General features: G+C 37.5%; 1 protein-coding gene across 3 annotated transcripts in view; it reads left to right on the top strand.

Moving 5' to 3' along the window:
* myo9aa (myosin IXAa) overlaps positions 1-26,332 on the top strand; it is a 261,447-nt gene that overhangs the window by 205,697 nt on the left and 29,418 nt on the right. For all 3 annotated transcript variants that reach the window (XM_079806507.1, XM_079806505.1, XM_079806506.1), the window contains 7 exons: positions 3,860-3,985; positions 4,142-4,291; positions 8,532-8,833; positions 12,754-13,340; positions 15,587-16,376; positions 19,923-20,010; positions 21,280-21,456. In XM_079806507.1, coding sequence (XP_079662633.1) covers positions 3,860-3,985; positions 4,142-4,291; positions 8,532-8,833; positions 12,754-13,340; positions 15,587-16,376; positions 19,923-20,010; positions 21,280-21,456 — 2,220 coding nt within the window. The remainder of the gene's footprint in view (positions 1-3,859; positions 3,986-4,141; positions 4,292-8,531; positions 8,834-12,753; positions 13,341-15,586; positions 16,377-19,922; positions 20,011-21,279; positions 21,457-26,332) is intronic.

The raw sequence follows: 26,332 nt of genomic DNA, 5'->3' as shown, positions 1-26,332 counted from the left end.
TTTGAGTCATCTGAGGATGTTTTGGCCATAGGCTAGAGACTAGAGGAGCTAGTTCTGCATGTTATCAACCCACCCACAGCGGAGGATCTCACTCTCAGAATGTAAATGAGCTCGGCCGCTCGGATCGGGCATTAATAACAGAGCGGTGCAGAGCAAAGAGTGCTTCAACTTTTCAATGAATTCCTGTGAAAGTTAAGCTTCCATAGACATGATCTGAAAACTGACTTACCTCAGCTCTGCTCTGCTCTTCTCTCGTGAGGAATGAAATCTGACTCCTGCTGCGTCTGTGACAGGACTTTCGTTCGGCTCACTCACACTTTATTGAAAAGACACGTTCAGTTTTGAATTGTAGTGTTTATTCTCTAACTGAACGAAATTATTTTATTACTATGAATATCAAAACGATGGTGTGGCGGTGTCATGGTGGGCAAGTGATAACCAGTAGCCGTGGCTTTAGGAGTGGCCTCGTTGAGCAAGTGCATTCTGGGAGTTGTTGTCTTTCATCCACATGAGACAAAAATACATTTTCTGTCTTTTCTCAGTCTAGAAGGCACCAAATTCAAAAATAATTTCACATTTCTTCTACATAAATGACCCAGTTTAAACACACATTCATCTTCCCGGTGCTGAACTACCCCTTTAACATCTCAAGCCTGAGTCTAAAAGTGTGGGATGTTCTCTACTGTACAAAAGTTTGACAAAAAAAATCTCCTCAGCTGACCAAGACTGCATTTATTTGATCAAAAATACAGTAATATTGTGAAATATTGTCACATGATTCTTCAAAAATCATTCTAATATGCTTATTTGGTGCTCAGGAATCATTTTGTAAACAGAAGTGCTTCTCAAGGTTTTGTGGATAAATCATACATTTTGATGAATAGAAAGTTCAATAATGTTTTGAGCAATTTAATGCGTCCTTGTTAAAAAGTATTAATTTCTTAAAGTTCCCTTGCAGTCAATAATTGTATAGCTCATTAATCAAAATGACATATTTAAATGTTTTTTCCCTGTGAAAATAATTTCTTAATGCCTTAGCTTGAATGTAACTCGACACCCTTGCTTCATTTAGTATGCGCTGGCTCACGAATATGCAAATTAGCCCCACCTCCAGCCAATCACAGAAGCTGAGACTGGCTGATCCACTCAACCAAACGCTACACAATGGCAATATTGGTTTAATTCAGCCATATATGATTGAACCAGAAATATATTATACAGGATCGGATACAAATGTGTCAGAATGGTAATGTGTTTTATCTATCGCTCGCTACAACGTCAGGCACATAACAGGAATGAATAAGATTAGCCTTTGACTTGCCCAAGTTATCAAACCGCTAATGTGTTGCTAATGTCACACAAACCATATTCCCGTTCACCATCTCAGAGTCAGACAGATCCGCATCCTTAGAAAAGGCATATAGCTCATCATAACATTGTTAAAGACTGAGACTGAGTCTTTGGTTCACTGCAGTTTTAAAGAGACATGCATGTGCACATTAAACACACCACATGGACATATAAACAACATTAAAAACTTGATTTTCACCACAGGGGGTGATCCCTTATCCTCATCTTCTGGAGTTCCAAAGCTGAATCATTATTTCCTGTAGTTCATTTCCTGTCCTGGGTGTGGCTGTCTGGGGATGATGGTGTTGTTTGGGTCACTTTCTACCATCAGAAACATTAATTCAGCCCAGACTATCAGCATCAAATACACCCTAATGACTGACAGTTTGAACAGAACGTTATCTCTCTTCAATAATTCAATATTTCATAATTCAAGCCTTACAATTACTGCTGTTTATATCAGGGTCTGTTTACATCTTTTGTGTCCATTGCTCTGCCCTTATGACAAGAAAAATAAATAAAAAAAGAATGGTTATATTTTTTTAAGACTATGTTGAATATTAGAATTGAAACACAAAATGCTGCTCCCAAAATAAAGTGTAACCTTTAAAAAACATTTTGAAACTTGAGTGTCTTAAGCCGGGTGCACACTGTGTGATTTTGGCCTAAAAGATTCCTCTGATCCTAGGCTAAAATCTGTAGTCTTTGATCGTTAGTTTGACATGTTCATCGACAGCTGCTGCGATCAAATCTGACTTCAGACGACATTCTGGCAGTGTCTGAAGATCTGAAGTGGTGTGACTTCTCCTACGACGACCGTAAAATTATCTTCATTTTCAAGACAAACCATGACCAAAATGAGAGCTAGAGACACCATTTCAATCCCGTCACCGAACGCATCATTGATTGATGATATAAATCTCCGGACGAGTTTTCTGTTTGATCACGGCTTGACTATCATACAGTCTGACATTAATGACAACTGAGATCTTACAGTGTGACACGATTACAGCGGTGGATCATGTTCATACAGTCTGACAAGCAACAAGGACTATTGTAAATCACACAGTGTGCACCCAGACGATTCAAGGATTTTAATATTAGGGTGAAATCATACCCAATGTGGGTATGATTTAAAAAAACATTAATTTATTGTTTGTGTACTAGGGTAGGCTTGAACAATAAAGTCGGTTCTACACTTCCCATCAAGTCAATCCCTGAATATTGAATTAATTTCTAATCATTTTAAATAACCAGCTAACATTCACTATTAATATATAGACAAACTTCATATTACTGTAATTGTCCAGATTGGCAATATGTTTCAATACATGTTTTAAACGCTATTATTATTAATAACATTTGTGCAGTAAAACTAACTTTAAATAAGATCTACTTTTCTCATGTTCATTTATAGAGATAACATGGAAAATGTGCCATGCTTTAGTGGAGGATTTCTGCTGGAAAACAAACACTTTTAACATGAAAATGATGTGAAATGACCACAATAACCAGTGGATGGCAGCAGAGGAACACTCATCTGTTTTGCTTTGGATTTATTATAAAATGAATGGTAACACTTTAGTGTGGGGAACATATGCACTATTAATCACTTTTGTCTCAATAAACTCCTAATTTAATGCTTAATATTTAATATTTAGTAAGGTCGTTTTTGTAGTTGTTAAGTTTAGGATTAAGGGATGTAGAATAAGGCATTAATGTGTGCTTTATATATACTAATAAACAGCTAATTATCATAGTAATATGCATGACTAGTTAATAGTGAGAACTGGACCCTAAACTAAAGTGTTATCAAATGAATATTTGATTGCACTGAAGTATGAAGTACAGCAAGAGTAGGAAAAGTCACAAAGTCTCGTGCCATTTAGATGGAAGGAATTTCATAAAAATAAATGTAAGCCTAGATTTTACAGTGGATGCAAAACCATGTTGAAGAACTGTATGTAAATCACGTTTATGACAAAGAACTACACAGATATCATAATCTGTCAATAAATGCACATGTATTTGGCGCTGCTGCGGATTGAAGAACACACTGAATAACACAGACTAAATTACGGGGATGAGCCGAAGCCTGTCGCCGGTTTCATATGAGTTTTAAAGGAAATATGAATAGTGTGCATATTACAGACTTAATCGCACATTTTTATGGGGGCTGGGTGGAAATTTAAGCCCTAAAGCCCTCCTAAAATGGGCCTAGTGGCCTCCAGTAATTCCTGTAAGATATGAAGCTGGTGTAGTCTGACTTCACAGAGGCTCTCTATAGTCTGCAATAAAAGTGGCCAGGAATAATTGCATACACAACGGCATCTGCCTCCAAGACTGTCCACCCCCAGGAGACTTCATACCATCACACTGATGCTAGTGTTCTGAAATCTGCCCAGCTTTTCTAGGCCTTAATGAGAAATGTCACTTCCTGGAAACTTCAGAAAGTGAGTGTGTGTGTGTGCCATTTAAAGTTTGTAAAAATCTTTCTTATGCCCTCCAGGATTTTGCTCGACACTTCCATGTGTTGTTACCTGAGGGTACGCATCAGGCCAGCCAGGAAGCTATCAGACGGTACCTGAGCCAGGTGGATCTCACTCCCGAAGGGTTCCAAGTGGGCCGCACCATGGTACGATCAGCCTCTGGCAGTGATCGGACTTAATTAAATTCCTACAGTGTAACTTTTTCTGATGCCTTTGAGATGACACATACTGTCCATTCATGGTTGGCCTTGTTGGAAATGTCCAGAATTGCATGCATGTGACGCGTCTCTTGTGTATGGCAGGTGTTCCTCCGTGAAGTAGAGCGGCAGCGGCTACAAGACCTGCTCCATCAGGAGGTGCTGCGTCGGATCATCAATCTCCAGCGGCGTTTCAGAGCACTTCTAGAGAGGAAGAGCTTCCTCAGAATGAGACAGGCTGCCGGTCGGATACAGGTACCACATTTATTCTTACTGCTTATAGTTTAAATGGAAGTGGGAAGCCTGGAAATATCAGGCCTGCTATTGCTATTTTAGTCGCATAAATAAAAGTCTTGTTTCTTTTTCAAATTGGGAATGTATTTTTTGTAGGGCTGTCAAAAGATTAATCGCGATTAATCGCATCCAAAATAAAAGTTTGTGTTTACATAATATATGTGTGTGTACTCATTATTATTTATATATAAATATACACACATTAATGTATATATTAAGAAATATTTGCATGTATATACTGTATACATTTATATAATCTATAATGTATATAAATATAAATGTTTTATATATATAAAAAAAATTTTTTCTTAAATATATACATGCTTGTGTGTGTATTTATTAACAGAGTACACACACATATATTATGTAAACACAAACTTTTATTTTGGATGCGATTAATCGCGATTAATCTTTTGACAGCCCTAATTTTTTGCTTTTTAAAATGTTATCATGAATGACTGGAAACTCTTGGGAGACTTTTGACATGTACACAGCGGAAGTACTTACATAAATAGTTAGAGTTAGTATTAAATATATATTTTAACTCTGAATGTGTTTGTTCCATCATTCAAGGTAGTTTATTTGAAAATATCTGCGTTGACATGGACCCTAATAACCCGATTGTAATATCCCATTATAAAATGTCCGATAAAAAAGTCACATGCAACCACGTCAGTCGAAATTAATTTGCCAAATCCAATTAAAATTTCATTTGGATTGGTAAGGGGTGGTTTAAACTTTTCCTAATCCGATCGAGAGGACATGTAAACACTCCCGAAACTGGAAATGACATATGACAAGTGGAATGAGCTGTTGTTGTTGAATATGGTGTCATTCTGAAATTCTCCTTCCTCTCATCATCCTCATGGTGAAGTGGAGCAGGACAGCGTCCCACCAGTCCTTGTTTCGGACTCTCATCCACAGACGCCTTGTTTTGGCCCCAGAAAGGGCCGTTTTTACTGCTTGATTAATATAAGCAGCACGACACCACGGTTCATGTGCTCATCGTCTCCTAAATAGGAGCTGAAATCGATCAATATTATGTCTGATTAAGTCCGTGAGATGGTGGTCCAGTGGGTTAAACCATGGAACTGATACGCAGAAGGTTGCTGGTTCGATCCCAGCGGTCACCACCAGTGTGTCCTTGACTTTACTCCATGTTTCTCCCTGTAATAAGGGCACTGTAAGTCGCTTTGGATAAAAGCGTCTGCCAAAATAAAAAAAATAAAAAAAAGTCTGCTCTTTAAAACAAAGAAAAGAAGCAGTGTAGGAGAATGGTGTGCGCAAACAATGCAAAACGATATATTTGTGCGGTGAAAGCTGATTTAAAGCTTGTAACATGTAGCGCACATTTACACCTGGTCACTTCATGTGTTTTACAGATCAGATATCTATCTGATTCATCAATCGGAATTAAACAAAAGGTGCCCATGTAAACGTAGCCAATGTGGATAGACTTTGATTGCACTTCTGCACTGCAAAAAATGCTTTTCTTACTTAGTATTTTTGTCTTGTTTTCAGTCCAAATATTTAAAAAATCTTACATCAAGAAGCATTTTCTAGACAAGCAGAAGTTTTTGTTTTGTTTTGGGGGAAAATAACTCAAAATGAAGGGAGTTTTTGCTTAAAATAAGCAAAATAATCTGCCAATGGGGTAAGAAAAATAATCTTGTTTTCTGTTTGAATTAAGATTATTTTTCTTACCCCATTGGCAGATTATTTAGCTTATTTTAAGCAAAAACTCACTTCATTTTGAGTTATTTTCCCCCAAAACAAGACAACTTTTGCTTGTCTAGTAAATGCTTCTTGATGTAAGATTTTTTAGATATTTGGACTGAAAACAAGACAAAAATACTAAGTAAGAAAAGCATTTTTTGCAGTGTGTATTGGAAGTCTATGACATTAAAGCTGCACTATGTAACATTTTTTCAGTAAAATATCCAGAAACCACTAGGCCAGTGTTATGTATTTTGTTCAGTTGAGTACTTACAATATCCCAAATGTTTCCAACTATTTGTAAATCGTGAGAAATTGCTATTTTACCCGAGGAACTGGGATGTGTGAGGGCGTGGCCTGTTGATGACATCATATCCGCGTTCCCCTCGGTTTCCTGTTTTATTTTGCAGAAACGCTTTACTCTCACTGCGGTGTGAACAAGTGTCATAGCAGCCGCTGAGAGAACACACAGGCGTTGGTGAAGACCTGGGGCCTGTACCATGAAGCTGGTTTAGCTGGCTAGCCAGATATGTTTAAGCTTAGTTTGTGCCAATCCTGGGTTTTAGGTACCATTAAAGTGGTTTGGCTTTTAGCAGTGTTCATCTCCATAGTAACTTGCGCTCCACGGCTAACCTGCTCCAGGGCAGGTTATGTTCTGGATAAGAGATCTCAAACTGAAATTAGACCAATCAGCTGTGAGCAAAGTGACACATCTATGATGCAATGAAGCCACTCCCCCAGTTTCTACTCCAAGTTAAAGGTCACTACATAGCAAATGTTTTTTAAAGACTAAAGCCTCTGGCTTTAAACATTGCTTATTTATAATAATAATACTTTTTAATGACTTAGATATCATTTATGTAATTATTATACCCTTAATCAATTACGCATGTATCATTTTAGTTAATCAATCATTAATTAAGTTAAAATTAATATAAAGGTCATACAAATAAGCTTTAAAATCAATAAATAAAGCTATAAAATGACTACATTTGAGTTGAAATGTTCAATTCTCTCTATATATCAAGTAAACTAACTTCATAACATTTACTTGCACTGATTAAGTAAGATTTTACTTAAAGTTGTCCTCTTTCATAGACAGCTCTTTTCTTCTTCCTGTGTAAATTTGTTTAAATTCTTAATATTTTCAATCTTGTAATATTCTGCAGAAGAGAGAAATCAATCTCAGTTTCACTGATCCACAGCATGTGATTGGCTGTTCACTACTGATGTCACAGCTAAACTCAGGATCAAAGCCTGAGTTGACAGAGAAAGCTGATGATCAGCATCATGGGACCAACAAAGCCTGAATAGATTGTTTTGGTTTTGTCAACTTGAAACTTATCCTGTAACCCTGAGTTTGTTAAACTACCATCGTGGTACAGGCCCCACATGTCCCAAGATTCTGCGCTCAAACGTGGCGTCATCAAACTACGCCTTTGTTTTGAACAGGCGACCTCTAGCGGACGGAAAAGTTACATAGTGCACCTTTAAATCTATCCTTTTTTTTTAATATTATACATATTTACATTGACATCTTGGTATTTTCTCAAAGTAGTAAGATGTTTGTTTAGCATTTAGTACTGATTTTCTAAAAAAAAGTGCATGTGAAAACAACCCAGTGACTCTTTTATCAGGGTTCCCACTCTTCCTGGAAAACACATGGAAAATTAGAGAAAATATAAAATGTCCTGGAAAATCTTGTTGTTGTCTGGGAAAATTCTTTAAAAAAAAAGTGATTTCTTTAGCCGAGTATAAAGAGTTTATCGCTGGCCCAAACAATTAGCGCTAGTTGCAGAAGTGTTTGATGCGTGTGAGTAGTATTTTGAATAATGATGTTTAGTCTTGTGTTGCCACTTGCAGCCGTTAGCTAATGCTAATGCTAATGCTATAACTGCTCAAATTATGCAGTGAATGTTAACTTGTAAGCTGCTACCTAATCACATCATTTTGATATAAAGTCACATTTGTGTGTTATAAAGTCAGAATTGCAAGATATCGTCAGAATTGCGTGATATAAACTCGCAAGTCTTTTCTTCACAATTGACTTTTTTGCGCAGTTGCGAGTTTATGTCTTGTAATTCTGACTTCTTTTCTCAGAATTGTGAGATCTAAAATGCAATTGCAAGTCATAAAGTCCAATTCTGAGGAAAAAAGAATTGCGTCAGTTTTCGCGTTTATATCACATATGTAAACTCGCAATTACGAGAAAGTCAGAATAGCGAGATACAAAGTCACAATTACCTTTTCTTTCTATTCTGTGGTGTAAACAAGCTTCCATAGTCATAATGTATGATTAAGAGCTCATGTTGAAAAATGCTGGATTGTTAAGTAATGGCAATAAACTACGGCTTTTAAATGTTTGGCATGATCCTTGTCTTTTATTCCTGCCGTTGTAAAATTGAAAATGTACTGGAAAATGGTTGCTGAAAAAGAGCGGGAACCCTGTTTTATACAAACCCGGCTTTGCTGTTGTCTCATGCAGAGCTGGTGGAGGAGCTGTCAGTCGTCACAGAATGGGCTTGAGTATGCCACGCGTGTCCAGCAGGGGGCAGCGATCTGTCTTCAGTCCGCCTGGAGAGGCTTTAGAGAGAGGCGGAGACTCCTGCTGTGGAGGGATGCAGCTGTGGTGATCCAGAGAAACTGGAGGCTGTATCGGCGAGAGGGGGCGGCCATCCGGATCCAGACTGCATGGAGAAAACACCGGGCCAGAGAGCTTTATCTCCGCCAGCGGGATGTCACTATCCATCTGCAAGCAACGAGTAGAGGCTATCTGGCGAGGCAGAGGTACTTTACACAGAGTGATGCTCTCAGCTCAAGCTACTTTACTCTCTTGCTTACTCTATAATGGACCAGGCCAGGGGTTTTCAAACTCCTCCAGAAGGTTCTAAGGGGTCCGCTGAAAATTTCAGAGACTAAAAAGACAACGCAAATCTGGATAAAGTCTACCGAACATTCTAACGGTTTTAAGGGTTAGTTCACCCAAAAAATGTAAATTCTGTCATTAATGACTGACCCTCATGTCGTTGGACACCCGTCAGACCTCCGTTCATCTTCAGACACAAATGAAGATATTTTAGTGTAAATCTGATGCTCTGAAAGGCCTCCATTGGCACACTTTACACTCTCAAGACCCTTAAAAGACACTAAAGACGTCGATACAAAGTCCATCTCACTACAGTGGCTCTACAATAACTTTATGAATCGGCGAGAATAGTTTTTGTGCGCAAAAAAACCCTAAATAACGACTTATATAGTGATGACGATTTCAAAACACGGCATCATGAATCTTCGAAGCGTTATGAATCACTGAGTCGATTCAGCAGTTTGACACGCGATCCGAATCATGATTCGACTCACTGATTCATAACGCTTCGAAGCTTCATGAGGCCGTGTTTTGAAATCGTCATCACTATATAAGTCGTTATTTAGGGGTTTTTTGCGCACAAAAACTATTCTCGTCGCTTCATAAAGTTATTGTAGAACCACTGTAGTGAGATGGACTTTGTAACGACGTCTTTAGTGTCTTTTAAGGGTCTTGAGAGTGTAAAGTGCATTGAGCCAATGGAGGCCTTTCAGAGCATCAGATTTACACTAAAATATCTTCATTTGTGTCTGAAGATGAACGGAGGTCTGACGGGTGTCCAACGACATGAGGGTCAGTAATTAATGACAGAATTTTCATTTTTGGGTGAACTAACCCTTTAATTTCTAAATGTTTCTCTCCTTCCTTGCCGTATACATACTTTCCAGAATTGTAGTATATGTTTGCTTTATATCTTTCTAGTGAGTTTTTCTCACTATAGTTGAGAAACTATATCTCACTCACTGGGGTTGTAAGGCAGTATACTTAACGCAGTACGTACGCTGATCACATACATTTATTGTGAAAGTTGCTTATACAAACAATTTTTAATTGAAAATGTTCTTCTTCGGGTTTATATATCCAACATTAAGCATAGACGATTTAAGTTTGGAAACAAAGGAACCCTGTACTAACAGTTTTATTGGTATTTTTATTGTTTATATTGTCACCAAAATGAAATATTATATTATTAGGGCTGTCAAAAGATTAATCGCGATTAATCACATCCAAAATAAAAGTTTGTGTTTACATAATATATGTGTGTGTACTCATTATTATTTCTATATAAATACACACACATTCATGTATATATTTAAGAAATATTTGCATGTATATACTGTATATACATTTATATAATCTATAATATATATAAATATAAATGTTTTATATATAAAAAATACATGCTTGTGTGTGTATTTATATATAAATAATAATTAACAGAGTACACACACATATATTATGTAAACACAAACTTTTATTTTGGATGCGATTAATCGCGATTAATCTTTTGACAGCCCTATATATTATACTTTATTGTCACCCAGCCATATATTAAAAGTAGTCTAAATTATAATTAATTCAGTATTAATACAAACATGGGGATTTTTTTAGACGATAATCGCAGCTATTCGATATTCTATAATAAATTAACCAATTAATCGAATATTCGAATATCGTGACTCATCCCTAATAGCAAATCTCTGCTTGATTCTTTATATTGTTGCAAAATTTTAACTTTATTATCGCCCTACACCCTATAGCTCTAATCTGCAAAATGTGACTATAAAGCATGTAGATATTATGAACATAGCATCATGATTTTAAAGCTGTCTTGAATCAATCGTTGTGCCTTTGAAAAGCACTATACAAACATCCTGAGTTCCTACTAAACAGTCCTTCCAGAAAAATGCTTTTTTCTTGATTATGCGGCACGTTTTCTTAAAAAATGCGATGGAAAATGCGGGATATTTATGCAATTTTATGCAATAACGAACTTGCAAAAACTGCGGTTTGATGAAAAGAGAAAAAAGGCAGTGCTGGGAATATTTAAGTTCTCATCTTGTTTTATTGAAGACCTTAATAAACACACGGCTCAAATTTACAAAACATTGAGTCAAACAAGTTCTGTAGCTTTACAAAAGGAATATGCTACAACTTCTGAAAAAAGGAATAAATAACTTCCTGTTTTATAGAGGTAGCTTTACAAAACAGACATTTGAGTGCTTCCAATGCACAAAGTGCAATCTCTTAAAGGGTTAGTTCACCCAAAAATGAAAATTCTGTCATTAATGACAGACCCTCATGTCGTTCGACACCCGTCAGACCTCCGTATAGAAAGATATTTTGGTGTAAATCCGACGGATCAGAAAGGCCTCCATTGGCTCAATGCACTTTACACTCTCAAGACCCTTAAAAGGCACTAAAGACGTCGTTACAAAGTCCATCTCACTACAGCGGCTCTACAATAACTTTATAAAGCGACGAGGATAGTTTTTGTGCGCAAAAAAAACCTAAATAACGACTTATATAGTGATGACGATTTCAAAACACGGCATCATGAAGCTTCGAAGCGTTATGAATCAGTGAGTCGATTCATGATTCGGATCGCGTGTCAAACCGCTGAAATACGTGACTTTGGCGATCCAAACCGCTGAATCGACTCACTGATTCATAACGCTCCAAACCGCTGAATCGTCTCACTGATTCATAACGCTCCAAACCGCTGAATCGACTCACTGATTCATAATGCTCCAAACCTCTGAATCGACTCAATGATTCATAACGCTCCAAACCGCTGAATCGACTCACTGATTCATAACGAACGCTCCAAACCGCTGAATCGACTCACTGATTCATAACGAACGCTCCAAACCGCTGAATCGACTCACTGATTCATAACGAACGCTCCAAACCGCTGAATCGACTCACTGATTCATAACGCTCCGAACCGCTGAATTGACTCAATGATCCATAACGCTCCAAACCGCTGAATCGACTCACTGATTCATAACGCTCCAAACCGCTGAATCGACTCACTGATTCATAATTCTCTGAACCGCTGAATCGACTCACTGATTCATAACGCTCCAAACCGCTGAATCGACTCACTGATTCATAACGCTCCAAACCGCTGAATCGACTCACTGATTCATAACGCTCCAAACCGCTGAATCGACTCACTGATTCAAAACGCTCTGAACCGCTGAATCGACTCACTGATTCATAACGCTCCAAACCGCTGAATCGACTCGCTGATTCATAACGCTCCAAACCGCTGAATCGACTCACTGATTCATAACGCTCCAAACTGCTGAATCGACTCACTGATTCATAACACTTCGAAGCTTCATGATGCTGTGTTTTGAAATCGGTCAACACACTGGGAAACTGCTCTGCGGGATCTTTTGCTGTTATTTTTGTTGGCAGATGTGTATTTGCGTGCTTCATCATGGTTTCACCGATATCTATGGTTTCACCACAGGGTTTGCAGCTTTTCGATGACGTTCGCGTCGGGTAATTACGTCACTTCAAAACGTTCCCATGGCAATAGGGGGAAATGGCGGCTCTTGTGTGAAGTAAACAAACATTTTTAAACTTTCTGCTTATATATATGACTTTTTTGCAACGAAAATGCGGGGATTATGAAATCATGCTAGCCACGCATATTTTGCACGTGGAAATAGGCAATTTATGCGGCGTATTTGAACAAATGCGGCCCCCACATAAATATGCGGACTTGTGCATTAAATCATGCGATCGCATAATCACGTTTTTCTGGAGGGACTGACTATAAAGAGGTGGGCTTTTGCTGAAATAACTGGGATTGTCTTGAAATTTTCAGATTCAGAGAACTTCAAGAGCAGAGATTAAAAGCCACTCAGCTGCCGAATGGAAAAACCAGTCTGTTAACAGAAGAGGACAAGCTTAGAGACATGGGTTTGTGGGAAGACTCCTATGAGGAGCAGGACAGGAGCAAACAGGTCCTCAGTGGAGATCTCTTGGAGGAGATGGAGACCGAAGGTACGCCAATAGTACAAGCGACTTCTGATGTGGCGATCCGAGAAAGACCGCGCACTCTGGAGGATCCCAACCAGAGGACCCGGGCCAAACGGGAAAGCCGACGGATGCGGGAACTGGAGCAGGCCAAATTTAGCCTGGAGCTTCTCAAGGTGCGCTCCACTGGAGGGGCGTCTCCTTCGGAAGAGATGGAGGTCGCACACACTCCTCAGGGTACTCCAGATAGCCAGAGCTCCAAAGGCAGCTTTGAGCTACTCAATATAGATGAGTATTTTAAAGACAAGGCACCTTGTGCCGAACCAGAGGACCTCGGTTCTCCTTCATCTGCGCCGGACCAGCACGATGTGTTCTCCAGCGTTCCTGTGTCCGCTTTGCCCTCTGTGGCTCGGGAAACTGATATAACTGGTACAGGTTCGTAACACAGTCAAAGCATCATTTTTTCATCTGAAAAACATTGCAAAATTACGTCCGATGTTGACTTTCTCTGTGGCAGAACAGTTAAAGGGTTAGTTCACCCAAAAATGAAAATTCTGTCATTAATTACTGACCCTCATGTCGTTCGACACCCGTCAGACCTCCGTTCATCTTCAGACACAAATGAAGATATTTTAGTTGAAATCTGATGCTCTGAAAGGCCTCCATTGGCACAATGCACTTTACACTCTCAAGACCCTTAAAAGGGACTAAAGACGTCGTTACAAAGTCCATCTCACTACAGTGGTTCTACAATAACTTTATGAAGCGGCGACAATAGTTTTTGTGCGCAAAAAAACCCTAAATAACGACTTACATAGTGATGACGATTTCAAAACACGGCATCATGAAGCTTCGAAGCGTTATGAATCAGTGAGTCGATTCAACGGTTTGAATCGCCAAATTTCAGCAGTTTGGCTGTTTGACACGCGATCCGAATCATGATTCGACTCACTGATTCATAACGCTTCGAAGCTTCATGAGGCCGTGTTTTGAAATCGTCATCACTATATAAGTCGTTATTTAGGGTTTTTTTTGCACACAAAAACTATTGTCGCCGATTCATAAAGTTATTTTAGAACCAATGTAGTGAGATGGACTTTGTAACGACGTCTTTAGTGCCTTTTAAGGGTCTTGAGAGTGTAAAGTGCATTGAGCCAATGGAGGCCTTTCAGAGCCATCAGATTTACACTAAAATATCTTAATTTCTTTTCCGAAGATGAACGGAGGTCTGACGGGTGTCGAACGACATGAGGGTAAGTAACTATTGACAGAATTTTCATTTTTTGGTGAACTAACCCTTTAATCAACACTTTTGTTTTTTCACGCATTGATTACTGTAATGCATTGCTGGCTGGAGCTTCTAAAGCTACCCTGAGCAAATTACAGTTGGTACAAAATTCAGCTGCTAGATTTCTAACTAGGACCAGTGCAAGGGAGCACATCACTCCAATCCTTGAAAAATTGCACTGGCTACCTGTTAGTTTTCATATCGATTTTAAAATCCTAATGCTCACGTATAAGGCCTTGAATAATTTGGCCCCTCAATATTTGTGTGAGCTTTTAACCCTCTATACGCCAACACGTGCTCTACGCTCCTCTGAAGCTGGTCTTTTAAATGTCCAAACAACACGGTTGAAAACTATGGGTGATCTGGCTTTTTCTTCTTTGGCTCCTAAGTTGTGGAATTCCCTGCCCTCTGAGATTAGGAATGCAGAATCCCTTAGTGTTTTTCAATCTTTATTTAAAGGGTTAGTTCACCCAAAAATTAAAATTCTGTCATTAATTACTTACCCTCATGTCGTTCGACACCCGTCAGACCTCCGTTCATCTTCAGACACAAATGAAGATATTTTAGTGTAAATCTGATGGCTCTGAAAGGCCTCCATTGGCTCAATGCACTTTACACTCTCAAGACCCTTAAAAGGCACTAAAGACGTCGTTACAAAGTCCATCTCACTACAGTGGCTCTACAATAACTTTATGAAGCGACGAGAATAGTTTTTGTGCGCAAAAAAACCCTAAATAACGACTTACATAGCGATGACGATTTCAAAACAAAGCATCATGAAGCTTTGAAGCATTATGAATCACTGAGTCGATTCAGCGGTTTGAATCGCCAAATTTCAGCAGTTTGACACGCGATCCGAATCATGAATCGACTCACTGATTCATAACGCTTCGAAGCTTCATGATGCTTTGTTTTGAAATCGTCATCACTATATAAGTCGTTATTTAGGGTTTTTTTGCGCACAAAAACTATTCTCGCCGATTCATAAAGTTATTGTAGAACCACTGTAGTGAGATGGACTTTGTAACGACGTCTTTAGTGCCTTTTAAGGGTCTTGAGAGTGAACCGTGCCATTGAGCCAATGGAGGCCTTTCAGAGCCATCAGATTTACACTAAAATATCTTAATTTCTCTTCTGAAGATGAACGGAGTGTCGAACGACATGAGGGTCAGTAATTAATGACAGAATTTTCATTTTTGGGTGAACTAACCCTTTAAAACACATTATTTTAGGATAGCTTTTATGTGATTCATTTGTCTATTTTTATTATTTTTTTTACTGCCTGCAATGTTATGTGTTTTTTAATTCATATTTTTATGTAAAGTGCTTTGAGATGTAACATTTAAAGGCACTATATAAAATAAAGTTTATTATTATTATTATATCTTACCAGAACCAGCCGGCCAACCTCCCAGAATACCGAACTCACTCCCTACTTTCTACTCCCCTCCATCCGAAAGCAGCTCTCTTCTCACAAAGTCTACCATGAATTCGGTCACCCCGATCCCCAGGAAAGACAAGGAGTCCACTCGAAGACCCATGGTTGTGGTCATTAGCATGCAGAAGGAAAGCCTCTTGAATGAAGCGGACGTGAAGCCTCCTGAAGTCAAAGATAGTGCCGTCCAAACCAGCCCAGCACAGCCAAGCAGCGCCAGCCTTTATGTGCTGGAAAAGCTGGAGAAGCTTAACGAGGAAAAGCAAGAGCGTCAGAAACACCTTCAGCAGCAGAATGAGAAGGAGATGATGGAGCAGATCCGTCAGCAGACGCACGCCCTGGAAGAACAACGGAGGCATTTCGCCCAACACGAGAGGGAGATGTTTGAGAAGCAGAGGGTCGAGGCTCTGCAGAAGATCGAGCAGAGTAGGCAAGAAGGCTCTGGAGGAAGACCAGACCGATTCCCTACGGACAGAGGACCTGCTCCCATAGCCCAGCCGGAGCCTGACCTCAGATCCCAGCCGCTAGTCCCGGAGAAGGAAGCTCCTCCGTCCATCTTCAGAGAGCGACCGAAGGACAGCCGCAGTGTAGCCGAAGGATGGGCGCCGAAGTTGACCCTGGAATCCAGAGGAGATGAAGCCAGGAAGAGAATAAACAAGAAACCGTCCACTCAGAATGTCAACGTCGGCATGTCCGAGAGACCCGGGAACATTTTCTTTTCTCCGAAGGCCAAGGCTTCCCTCTCAAAGTAAGTGAGCTTGACCTCCAGGCAAATAGTTCATGAAGTTATTTCATATTCATGTAATTTCGTTGACGAATAATTTTCATCGTAATTTTCGTCAACAACCTTTTTTCACTGACGAAAACGAGACGATAACTAAATAAAAACTAGTGTTGGATGACAAAAACTATGACGAAAACCTACTGTCATTTTCGTCAGCAAATAAAAACGAGAGGAAAATGTTTTTGAGAGGAAAATGATTAGGGAAGAGATCCAGTCAGAACTGATGTCCTGTGTAACAGATGCTGATCTAACGGCTGGAAAACACGGCTCATCCCCAATCCAGCGCTTCAGAGCGGCTCAATCAATCAATAACACACATTTATGCCAGGCAATTGTTTATGAACTAATGCTGATGAATAATGACAATGTTTACTTTACAATGTTTATATAGTAATGTGTTTTAGACGGTTGTAACAATGCATATTTTATCTCCTGAACTTGAATGAGCTCCTGCAAACTGCAATAGTAAGGCGCAGACATTTCAAAATAAGAGTCAATGTGTATTTCAAGCTTGTTTGTAATTAAAAGTCACGCATTATATATTCGTATTTGGTTACACAATAAACTATATTTAATTTCATTCCCATTTAATTCATAGTCAGGAGGAAAGACCAGTATTTGACACATATTCAATAAAGTATCAGGGTTATAATAGTTCACTAAAACCATTAAAAAAATAATTACTTGAAATTAAATAAATGTTAACTGAAAAAAAAAGAAGAAAAAAAACTTATTTGAAGCTTTAGCTTTACCTGATATGGCCTACTAACTAAAACAGAAATACAAAGTTATAAAAACTATATAGATGTTTTTAAAAAAACAAACAAAAAAGTGGATTGAGCTCTTTCGTGTGTCAAAAACAAAATGATGTCAAAATTAAATGTCGCTCAAATGCTTAATGTATTAAAATTTAACTAAACTCATTCGTTTTTAGGAGACTAAATCTACTGTAGATTAGACTAAAATCTTATGATATTTAGTTGACTAAAACTAGACTAAAACTAAAAACAATTCAGGCGACTAAAATATGACTAAAACTAAATCAAAATTTGCTGTCAAAATTAACACTGCTTTTTTTCTTTTCTCTAACACAAACATAATTACCTAGCAAGTTACCCTTTCCTATAGAACAAAGGTGGACACTTGCTGTCAGAAATGCATTAAAAAAGGTCATTTGACTTTTCTACTATTAGCCAAGTCTTTTGAAGTCAGACGATGGCTTTGTGAAACAAATTTAAGATGTAATGAATGTCAAACCTAGCGAGAGGCTTTTTGAGACGGTGTCTTTAAATATTGATAAACATGAAAATTATTTTGGCCAGAGCCATAGAAAAAGAGTTGCGACACGCTTTGATCTCGCGGTCACATGGTTCATGGAGCAGGATTAAGCAGGACAGACAGCAGTTTCACTATATTTGCAGCAATTTCTGCTAAATATTAACACAATATACATCGACTTCGACTAGGCTTTACAGTAGCATTTTATAATGTTGATTAATGTTGTTTTTGAGTGATTTTATTTGGGTTCATGTGTGTGCATGCTTTTACAGCGTTGAGTGTTGTAGCAAATCACAGGCATTTCTGGTGAAAATAATGACCGGTCATATGTTTAATTTACCAGGAATGAGAATCCATATCGATCAAAACAAGTTTTATAGTCTCTAAACGCTGAATGAATTTTAGTGCAAGTTCACAAATCTTCCCATTATCTACAAATCCTCTCGTCATAACAAACAAAGTTTTTCATGAGACTGTGATTTTCCCTAAAATTAGCATATATTTCACACTTCAGTACAAATAAAGTAACAAAAATAGATATTTTAATGTTATAATAGTGATTTGATGATCTATACAAATTAATTCCAAAAAAAAAGAGAAAAAATGAGCTAATAAGTGTTCCTCTTCCGCCATCTACTGGTTATAGTGGTCATTTATTTTATAATTTAAATGTTGATAACGTCCTCATGTGATTTTATGATACTCGCATACACAACATGTGAATATAAATGAATGATTCTAGCATATGCAGAATTGAACCCAAGAAAGAAGTTTTAAATAGTGTTTAAAAAAACAGGGCAACCAATTTAATTCAACTCTTTTTATCCAGGCGTTATTCATATTCATTATTCACAGGCGCTGTACGTTATTCCTTGAATGGGCTACTTCATAGAAATGCTTTTTACAGAAAGATCTCAGAGAGACTAAAAACTGTTGAAATATGACCGATAGCATCTGGATATCGTAGCTTTAGCAGTGCTGCTCACGTTATCTAACAGCAGTTAGAGTCTAACCATCTATTATATAACAATAAACATTAACTATAACGCGCTTCATAATATACCACTTCTATTAATATTCCTGAGAGGTCAACTAATGCCATAAAATCTCAAAATATGCAGTAATTTTATTAATTTGCCATCAAGTGTGCTTAATATTTGCGATTTATTAATTACGATTATCACAATTTACATTGAATGATGTTTTGAATAGCTTTATACCATTGTTTGAAGCAACTATATGCCATAGTTTTATATGAAAATAACGAGCTGAAAACACTCTTCCTTTATTGCTTTTCTAAAGCATTAAGCCTCGAATGTCAACTATACACTGGTTTGGTTTCTTTTTTTAACCCTCTGGTGCTCTTCGGTCATTTCTGACTTGAACATTTTTTGTTTTGAAATTTTAAAAATCACAGCTTCATCAGAATGATATGAAACTTGGTGACTTTTCTAGCATTAGGTATGTAAACACAAAAACATTGGGGTCATGATTCGAGCATGCTAATTGGTTGTAAAAAAAACCCTTTGGTCAAAAATGACCACCATAGGAAATGAATGGGAAATCTGCAAAAACACACATTCACAGAAAAAATCTATATTTCTAACAAAAAAATATCTAAAACTTTATAATGAATAGTCTGAGATTTTTTAAATATATATATTCAAATCCATCAAAAAAAAAATCATTAAATGTGTTCAAAAGAGAACTAGTGAATTCTCAAGCATCTCCATAGAGGCTTGAGAATTCACTTCAATGTGAATTAGAGGCTTCAAATCTTAAAACCATCAAATCATCTCAAAATACAAAATTAAAAAGAAAAAATATTATTGAAGAAAAATAAATTGCATTGGTTTTACTGGGGTGGAGGAAGTTTTAATTTTTAAGTGTCCGGTCACTTATGACCGGGAAGACAACCAATGCAACCCCTAAACCAAGAGCACAAAAAAGCAAAAGCATTATGTTATACTAAAGCTAAAACAATACAAAAACCCTTAAGATATTTCTAAGATGTAGAAAGAAAGAAATCATCTTAAGCATGAAGAATAATGCAAGGGCACTTTTTTTCTTTTCTCTTTTCTTTTGTTAATTGCGTTTTGAACGATTATGTAATTGTAATCATGCTTAAAAATGTGATTAATTGTCCAGTCCCTTCACTTTATTCCTTCAATTTTCTTAAAAAGGCTTAAAAATCTTCTATCAGACACCCTGTAACCCTTGAACTTCATTTAGGCTGGATAAGGGCTCGGCCAATCCAGGGAAAACACCAGGAGTCCAGGATGAAGTGAACCTCCTGGGTTACAAATCCACTAAGAGCGAGGTAAGAGAAGCACTTTAGGTCATGATTTTATTAGGGCTGTCAAAAGATTAATCGCGATTAATCGCATCCAAAATAAAAGTTTGTGTTTACATAATATATGTGTGTGTACTCTGTTAATTATTATTTATATATAAATACACACACAAGCATGTATATATTTAAGAAATAAATATTATTTTTATATATAAAACATTTATACTTATATATATTATAGATTATATAAATGTATATACAGCATATACATGGAAATATTTCTTAAATATATACATGAATGTGTGTGTATTTATATATAAATAATAATTAGTACAGAGAACACACATATATTATGTAAACACAAACTTTTATTTTGGATGTGATTTATCGCGATTAATCTTTTGACAGCCCTAGATTTTAAACATCATCTCACAAACCTCAGGATCCCCCCCCCCCCCCTCTCATTAAAGGGTTAGTTCACCCAAAAAGTAAAATTCTGTCATTAATTACTGACCCTCATGTCGTTCGACACCCGTCAGACCTCCGTTCATCTTCAGACACAAATGAAGATATTTTAGTGTAAATCTGATGGCTCTGAAAGGCCTCCATTGGCACACTTTACACTCTCAAGACCCTTAAAAGACACTAAAGACGTCGATACAAAGTCCATCTCACTACAGTGGCTCTACAATAACTTTATGAATCGGCGAGAATAGTTTTTGTGCGCAAAAAAACCCTAAATAATGACTTATATAGTGATGACGATTTCAAAACACGGCCTCATGAAGCTTCGAAGCGTTATGAATCACTGAGTCGATTCAGCGGTTTGACACACGATCCGAATCATGATTCGACTCACTGATTCATAACGCTTCGAAGCTTCATGAGGCCGTGTTTTGAAATCGTCATCACTATATAAGTCGTTATTTAGGGGGTTTTTTGCGCACAAAAAATATTCTCGCCGATTCATAAAGTTATTTTAGAGCCACTGTAGTGAGATGGACTTTGTAATGACGTCTTTAGTGTCTTTTAAGGGTCTTGAGAGTGTAAAGTGCATTGAGCCAATGGAGGCCTTTCAGAGCCATCAGATTTACACTAAAATATCTTCATTTGTGTCTGAAGATGAACGGAGGTCTGACGGGTGTCGAACGACATGAGGGTCAGTAATTAATGACAGAATTTTCATTTTTGTGTGAACTAACCCTTTAATGAATGCGTTTGTCTTTGAGCTCTTTCTGCCTTGGTGGGGTCACCTGACCCTGATGTACGAGGTTTAATTATCATTTGGTTGATTAGGTTGGCCGACCGGGTCATAAAAAAGCCCGAATGGCACGGACGCGTTCAGACTTCCTGACCCGCGGCTCAAACGCCCTGGGAGAGGCGGAGTCAGAGGAGGAGGAGTACGAGGAGAGCCCTCTGTCTCCCCTCCCCACACAGGACTCAGAGGAGGCTTGTCACAGTGACTCCGACATGGTAAATCAATGGTCTGGTCTAGCGCTCGCAGGCCCAGCGTCGAGATCTCTCTCTCTCTCTCTCTCTCTCTCTCTCTCTCTCTCTCTCTCTCTCTCTCTCTCTCTCTACAGCTAACTCCTCCAGAAGAGCCTGATAGATCGCCTTACTGACCACCTGACCGCTTCTTGTCTATCCAGCTGAAGGACCACAGATGCACAAACGCCTCTTGAAAGCTATTCTCATCTGTGATGGCGGGTGTTTTTCCGCAAAGATCCAGTTCATAAGGAGTGTTTTTCCCTTCACTTTTAAATAAACTTTTGCTGATAATTTACTCACCCCCATGTCATCCAATATGTCCATGTCTTTCCTTCTGCAGTCGAAAAGAAATTAAGGTTTTGGATGAAAACAGTCCAGGGTTTTTCTCCATATAATGGACTTCAATGGGCTCCAAATGGTTCAAATGACAGTTTCAGTGCAGCTTCAAAGGGCTTTAAACGACACCAGATGATGAATAAGGGTCTTATCAAGCCAAACCATCAGTTTCTGAGAGAAACCCAGCAGTATTTATGCTATTATTTTACCTCTTATCAGACGAGCGTGATCATCTCTGAGCTCAGTCATAACTTCCGCTAAGTGAGGTCAAAATACGAGCCTGGTCATAGATATATCAATAGTAGATGCCTCATTCTACTGATCCGTGCAAGCGCTAATGAGGCATCTACGTATACATCTATGACCATGATCGTATTTGACCTCACTTAGCGGAAGTTATGGCGGAGCTCAGAGATGATCACGTTCGTCTGATAAGAGGTAAAATAATAGCATAAATACTGCTGGGTTTCTCTCAGAAACTGATGGTTTGTCTAGATCAGACCCTTATTCATCATCTGGTGTCGTTTAAAGCCCTTTGAAGCTGCACTGAAACTGTCATTTGAACCGTTTGGAGTCCATTGAAGTCCATTATATGGAGAACAACCCTGGAATGTTTTCATCCAAAACCTTAATTTATTTTCGACTGCAGAAAGAAAGACATGGACATCTTGGATGACATGGGGGTGAGTAAATTATCAGCAAAAGTTTATTTAAAAGTGAACTAATCCTTTAAAACATTCTTAAAACAAGAAAAATGTCCAGACGATACATTTCATTTGATACATTTTAATCAGGGCTGTCAGTAGATTAAAATTATACTGAATAATACTTAATTTAGCTCTAATACAATCTGGTAACACTAGCCTTTGTGTAATGCATCATAAAACAGGGTTCATACAAGGTGCTTAAATAAAATAAAAACTTAATTTAAGTCCAAATTTAAAATATTTATGAAAAGTGCTTACATTATTGAAAGACAATATGTGAAATTAGTGTTGAATTTAATTGATAAAACAATATTTGTACACAAACATTAATGCTGCAGCACATCTGATATAGAAATAGAGGCATTTCGCATGACTATGAGTGTAATATTGCTCATATATAATAGTATATGATACAGCTTTCATTCTTCAGGTCAATCATATATATTCATGAGAGAGAAAATTTCAATTTGAATGAGGAAAGCTATATCTTTGTCATAGTACATTTCAATAGTTAAATTACCCAGTCATTGAGTTAGAAAGATGATAAAGATATTGTTTGATAAGTGAGATCTCTGATTGTAGTCAACCAAAAAAGTAGTGCTTGAAAAAGTCTGTATGAACCCTGATAAAAGTATTTTTAATGCATTAATTATGCCTTGAAGTGCACCTCATAATGCATTTTAAGATCTCATGAACAATCGTAAACAGTTATTATAATACATTGTTACACTTTTATAAAGTATAAAGCCCTATTCGGACGGTAATTGTTAAAGTGCAGCCACCTCAGAGATAAACTCGTGCATTCGGAGTATCAACTCACGTGCTCAATAACATGATTGTGCTGTAAATAAAATGTCATATGCTTGGTATAATAAGAATAAATGCATATTTAATTTAATAATAGGAAAATAATATCCTACTTATTAAAATCTGTTAAAAAAGTGGAAGATATATAGACGCACATTATAGTTAAAATGGTTTTCTGTCTTGTATTTTATCTGAAAATAAAGGATGTCATTTTATTATAGATAAGTGAACACAGCCTCTGATTTACATGAGGTGAACATAAAGCTGTGGTTATTTTAACAGATATAATCGCTGACGTAATAACGGCCCATTTTAAATGTTTACGTGCTTTTCTTCTTTTTATTTTTTGAGCGGTGATGAAATATATCTCTCTTGTAAATACTCACCAGCATTTCAGTAATAAAAGTCTAGGGGTGGGTTGCACCAACAAAGATTAAATTAAACTCAGTTTAGAGATAATCTAGGATTTGTTGATCTAGGCTTTATTTTAAATCGAGTTGTGTTGCACCACTTAATTTTCAACCCAGTTTAACAAATCGGGGATTAGAATTTAACCTGCAATCAAAACCTCCATTTACGACTAATTTTCGCCGCAATGATGGATTCGCCATTGACAGCAACAATACTAATATTCAATTTCCTTCTTTATTGATCACCATAAACTCTCTCTGACATAAGTAGCTCTTGCCAATAAAATAAATAAACGTGTAAAATGTCAGCTGTCTTTATAAAGCGCTACAGACTAGCAGGCGTAAACTCACGGGCCGCCACGATCCTCACACTCTGCCGGCTAAATTTGCTTTATTTTTCATTTTTATTTGTAATATACACCGCTCTGAGATCTGACGACACACCCACTGTTTCTATCTCTGTTCAATCATCCGCATAGTTTAATTGTAGGTGCACTTTATTTTATTTAAACCTCCTCACATGTAGCCTAAGTTTAAAATTAATCCATAATTGATAAGCTTAAAGTTATGGAGCAGCAGGATTAAAGTTAATCTATTTTAAATATAAATTAAATCCAGGATCAAAATGATGGTTTAAATGTAAACATGCTTATTTTTAAACAAGGTTAAAGTTTGGTGCAACAGAGTTATTAGATAAACCTTGATTTAATCTAGATTTAAGATTAATGTTTGTTGGTGCAACCCACCCTAGATGTTTAAAATGCATCCAAATGACAGCGTAGCGCAATCGTACGGTGCTCAGCAGGGGTCAAAAAGGATATAAACAGTGAATTTTGAAGTGATATATTCTTGAAAGCTCAGAGATGTGGATTCAGACGGCTATTAAATGACCACACGACCTTGTGTTTGTCTAAAAACAACAGTAGGTATTTCAGCCGGGGATTTTTACGCAGGTGATGGGAGAAAAACACTGACATTCTGGATTCAGACGGCAATAAAATCACTGTCAATGATGAAAATACCTTATGACCCCACAAGAAACAATTACCATCCAAATAGGGCTTAAGGCATTAAAAAAAGGATTAAAAAATGTATCAAAAGTACTATTAATTTTTAATTCGTTATTAAACCCTTTCTACCGTCGTTTTTTGTTGCTCTTTTGATTCCTCTCATGAGGTAATGTTATCTTTGACAGCCCTAATTTAGCATTTTTAAACACAAAAATCCAGCAGATGCAATTTTCTGAGCCAGAACTACTTCTGTGTTCATCAACCAGCCACACAGGTCAGGATGGCTTCCTTCAGAAGTTTGCTTTCCTCTCCAGGCATTAGCGAAACGTGTGTAACCCACGGCACTCTTCACCATCTGACCACGCTTGTGTAGACTAACAGCTATGCTAGTTCCTCTATAGGTTGCGCCTTCCTGAACAACAAAGACTGCGAGATTCTGCTTTCTTCACCGCCGTGCTTTAACATCCAGCTCTGCGTCTTCTTCTGCAACTCTTCACCGCGGCTAAAGCTGTGGATCTGTCTTGGCGACATACTCTTTTTCTGTAGCCCTCTTTTCGATAATCACTCTTTCCAGTCTTGTTGGTTAAATGATAGTTAAATTGACCATATGCACAGTCACTTCCTGGTTTTTGATAAGCCAGCTTGAGCATTTCCGTCAGCTGTCAGTCTGTACATCGACACATTATGTCATCTTATGTTTGAATAGCTAAATTAATGCTTGGCTTAAATGTCTATATTCTGATTATCAACTATTACTGATGCTCAGAGGTGGACAAAGTACACAACTTCACTTCGAGTGAAAGTTAAAGTACTACTGGTCAAATATTACTCCGTTACAAGTGAAAGTTGTTAAAAACTATTTTTACTTAAGTAAAAGTATAGAAGTACTTGCTTTTAAAAGTACTTAAGTATCAAAAGTAAATTTCCTTTTTTATGTCAATGCATTATTTTATTATTGTTGCATTGTTGTATAAATGCACACTATGCCATGGTGGTTTAAGCCAGTCTGTGATGCTCCATACGACCACCTCGAACTCATTTAAATACTTAAAAGTTACAAAGCTTTTTACAAAGCGGCTGTCACTTTAAGGCAGAATGCACAAATCCTACACACTGATACACATCCGATATTCCCCCAACTGTTTACGTTCACTTAAGACATAATCAACTTTGTTTATGTGAATACTTTCCAAAATGAAAATTTACATTTTGTGTGTATTGGTCTGTTTAAGTGCGAAAAAAACACACAAAAGCAAGCTCTATTCAGTTCTCGTGCTCATCTCAGAGGCACAAAAAAAACAGACTTCAGATTCATCCATATGTCTATGCTTCTCTTTCTCCCAGACATTTACATTTTGCTTAAAGAAGAAAAAAAATCATCCACTGACCTGCAAATCTGCTACAGAAACGACTTTTGACTTTGAGGACCTTGATAGAAATGTAGTGGAGTAAAAAGTACGATATTTGTCTTTCAAATGTAGTGAAGTTAAAGTAAAAGTTTCCCTAAAAAATAATACTTAAGTAAAGTACAGATACTCAAAAAGTGTTCTTAAGTACAGTACTCAAGTAAATGTACTTCGTTACTGTCCAC

The sequence above is a fragment of the Gobio gobio genome (assembly GCF_949357685.1).
Source record: "Gobio gobio genome assembly, chromosome: 2".
Lineage (NCBI taxonomy): Eukaryota > Metazoa > Chordata > Actinopteri > Cypriniformes > Gobionidae > Gobio > Gobio gobio.
Note: the sequence above shows the minus strand (reverse complement) of the source record. Positions and strands in the feature narration are given on the sequence as shown.